This window comes from Pygoscelis adeliae, unplaced genomic scaffold, assembly GCF_000699105.1.
Source record: "Pygoscelis adeliae isolate BGI_AS28 unplaced genomic scaffold, ASM69910v1 Scaffold160, whole genome shotgun sequence".
Lineage (NCBI taxonomy): Eukaryota > Metazoa > Chordata > Aves > Sphenisciformes > Spheniscidae > Pygoscelis > Pygoscelis adeliae.
The window spans coordinates 6,273,954-6,277,222 of NW_008824035.1; the positions used below are offsets into that span (position 1 = coordinate 6,273,954).

Consider the following 3,269-nt stretch of genomic DNA (forward strand, 5'->3'; position numbering starts at 1 on the left):
ATTATAGAATATGCCTAGGGACTTTTATACAGATTTCTTTTCAACTTTAGTAAAAAATTGCTGTCCTAATCCTACTAGCTAGTTCAATATTTCCTCTACAATTTAAAATTTAAGGATGATGCTTTTGTATGATTCAGTATTCCTACAGTTTATATGGTTCTCCAAGCTGTATCTGAAAATGTATTCCAGTAGAACAGCTAGAGTCAAATGCTATTTTTGAAAGTGTAGTGCGGCCTAGTAAGAATGTATTGTTTTAATTTTCAAAAGTTTTGATGTGCATCTGAGCAACACAAGAATTTGACAAATACAGAGTAAGAGGAAGATGTAAAAGCAAATAAAAATCTGGCTGAAATAGTAGCATGAAAAGAAAAGAGAAGATAAGCCTTACCTGGCTTATGATTAAATGTCATTCTGTGAAAGCTAGTAGGGAGAATAAAAAGTATTTTAACAGACGTTCATCTTACTTGATTTGTGCAGGACAGATAAGCTAATGTTTGTAACTTATTTGTGATGCATGTGCATAACATTAGCATAACAGAATTTGTGATATTCTTAGCAGAACTAATAGTTTAATCCAAAATGTTCTTTGTTTAAAAATATTTAAAAAGCAAACCCATTTAGCATATTTGTATTTGTCTGGGGGAATAAATGCTGCAGCTCGGTTGTTGCTGCAGAACCGTTGTTATATTTCATGTTTCCTTTTGTTTACCATTTTCCTAAAATGTTGAGTTTGCATCTTGGAACTTTCAGTGTTCTGTATGTCTGACAGTGAGACTTTCTGGAAAAAGATAAGCAGACCCCCTCGAAAATGCTGTTTTTAAAATTAAAACAAGTCTTAAATAAAGGTACTAAACTATGTAGTTCTAGGTAAGTGATTCAGGATATCACAAGTAAATGTTTCATTTAAGGCCTACAAAGACTATTGACCCCCAAATGTTTTAGAAGAGCAATACAAAGTTTGAAAAAAATCAAGATCTCGGGTTTGGTAACATTAGTATTAAGGTTGCTTGTACAATGTCCACTCACCTTTTGAGTCTATGCAAGATCATAGTTCAAAGATGGTAAAATGTAGCAAGTTGGAAAAATGTGTGGGAAACACAAGAAAGTCATGCTTCTGTCTCTGCAGTAGGTTATTTGGTATGGAATAGGAAAAATACCAAAATGGGTTGGTTGAGAACTGTTGGGAGAGGTAATACTGACCTGAGCTTTAGCTGTGTTAGCATTGCTGAGGTGCAATCCTCCAGGATTTCTGGGTAGAAAGATGATCACTGCATAGCCTGGTTCAAGAAATGATGTTGAGAAATGCCAGTATCAAACTGTTACAAGAATTGATGCAGGCTTCTTTTTCCTGCTCAGAAAAAGTATGACTTTCTGAAGCCCTCAGCTTCATGTGGTGTAATGAAATAGGTGATACTTGATTTTGCAGTCTCACACCTGCAGTGCTGTCCATCTTCTCCAGGAAGACAGTTAAAATAGACTTTTGCAGCTTCTCCCTGGCACTTCGGCACTTCATCCAACAGAATCTGGTATGGCTTTTGCTACTGAGAAACCACTTGACTGAGCTGTTGCTAGATTTGGAAAAGGTTTTTGGTTTGTAGCTTTTCTTGCCTTGGGCTGCAAAGGGAACTTTATTGGTCTAGTGTATTGGATCTGTTGTCATTACAAAGCAAGCAGGGAAACTTCTCTTCTCGTGTGCGGAGTATCTGACACCTGCAGGAACGGTGACGTTTTTCCTTCAGTCTGCGTATTTGACTTTGTTGTTGAGGAATCAGGTGTTTTACAGCTCAAGAGAGCAGAAAAAGGAGAAGCCTGTACCACAGTGGTTCCATTGATACATCTTCAAAAGGCATTTGGAACTAGTGTCACGGAAGTGATAGTGTCTGCAGCCACGGGGTCCATGTGTATAACAGCCCCGAGACAAGAAAACCTTCACTTGGCGTTCCAGCCTAACACAAATCTCCCCTGGGGTGAGGGTCTTGAACTGTCAGAAGAACTTTTGAAACTGTTTTTCTTGTCTTTTAAGTAAATTCATAACTCCAAAATGAAAGCTAAGATCGGTGTCACACTTTTGGTTTATTTTTCTGTTTTTGCTTAACTATTTTCTGATTTGTCGCTAGCCTAAACCCAAAAGGCAGCAGTTGCATCAAACGCCAAATTTGTTTTTTCATGAAGTCAGCTTGGGTCATAACACACTTTCTGATCTCTGAGAGCTATGATTTAGGAGAATACAATGAAGAATTTGCTTTTTGAATGCAAACACACATACACACACACAAAGATGGTTCACTGTTCTTGGACCCTGCCATTTTATTTGGTTTTTTTGAATATCAGAAGAGGGATTAAATTGCCTCTTTGAAATTGAGCTATTTGTATAGCTGGATACCTAACTTAAAAAACAGAAAGTTGGTAAAATATAAGACCGGTGATTGAGGCAAATGATATGCAGTAAGTTTCAATATAGGCATGAGCAGATGCAACAAGTGAAGCTAGAGATGAAGCCATAACAATATTTTTTTGGTAGATATTACTCCTAATCATGTTGATAACACTTTTTTTTTTCTTTCTCCTCCCTCCCCCTTACAGGTGATTCCCGTATGGTTTTACAGGCTCAAGAAGAGATTATTGAAATGAAAGATGTCTTTTCAGTAAAACTGAAACGTCGTCGTTTTGTAGGACAGAAAAAAGGTGGTACTTTGTTGGGTATCACAATTTTTAAATGCTTGAATAAAGAAGAAAATAAACTAACAGACTGTGCTATCCATTTAAATAACTTAAGTGAAGATCATTGTCATTCATGGTTTAGACATCTAAAGGAAATTTTGAATGGTAAGCACTTAATTGAGGTTGATATTATTATTTCAGACTTGTTTCTATTGGCAATATGTAAGGTTGAGTGAAACTTAGAAAAATACTTGCCTGTGGAAATTAAGACACAAAGATATGAATGTTATTGCTGGAAAATTTTGTTTACTACTGAAGTTTTACATGGTGAAGTGTAAAATTTAGGAAAGTGACAATAATTGACTAATGCATCGGTAAAAATTAAACTAATGCTACTTTTTGGAAGTGTTTTGCAAGCTACCGAAAATAAGTAGCTTACTGTATTCTGACTGAAGAGTCTTCTGGGAAATCTGTTTCATAGAATCATAGAATCATTAAGGTTGGAAGAGACCTCCAAGATCATCAAGTCCAACCATCAACCCAACACCACCATGCCCACTAAACCATGTCCCTAAGCGCCTCATCTACCCGTCTTTTAAATACCTCCA

At 36.4% G+C, this 3,269-nt stretch overlaps 1 protein-coding gene across 1 annotated transcript in view; it reads left to right on the forward strand.

Moving 5' to 3' along the window:
• The first annotated feature begins 1,161 nt into the window (after positions 1 to 1,161).
• Positions 1,162 to 3,269, forward strand: part of CERKL (ceramide kinase-like) — a 35,226-nt gene continuing 33,118 nt past the window's right edge. Inside the window, exons 1-2 of the mRNA XM_009333139.1 lie at positions 1,162 to 1,189; positions 2,584 to 2,826. Of these exons, the coding sequence (XP_009331414.1) occupies positions 1,162 to 1,189; positions 2,584 to 2,826 (271 nt within the window). The remainder of the gene's footprint in view (positions 1,190 to 2,583; positions 2,827 to 3,269) is intronic.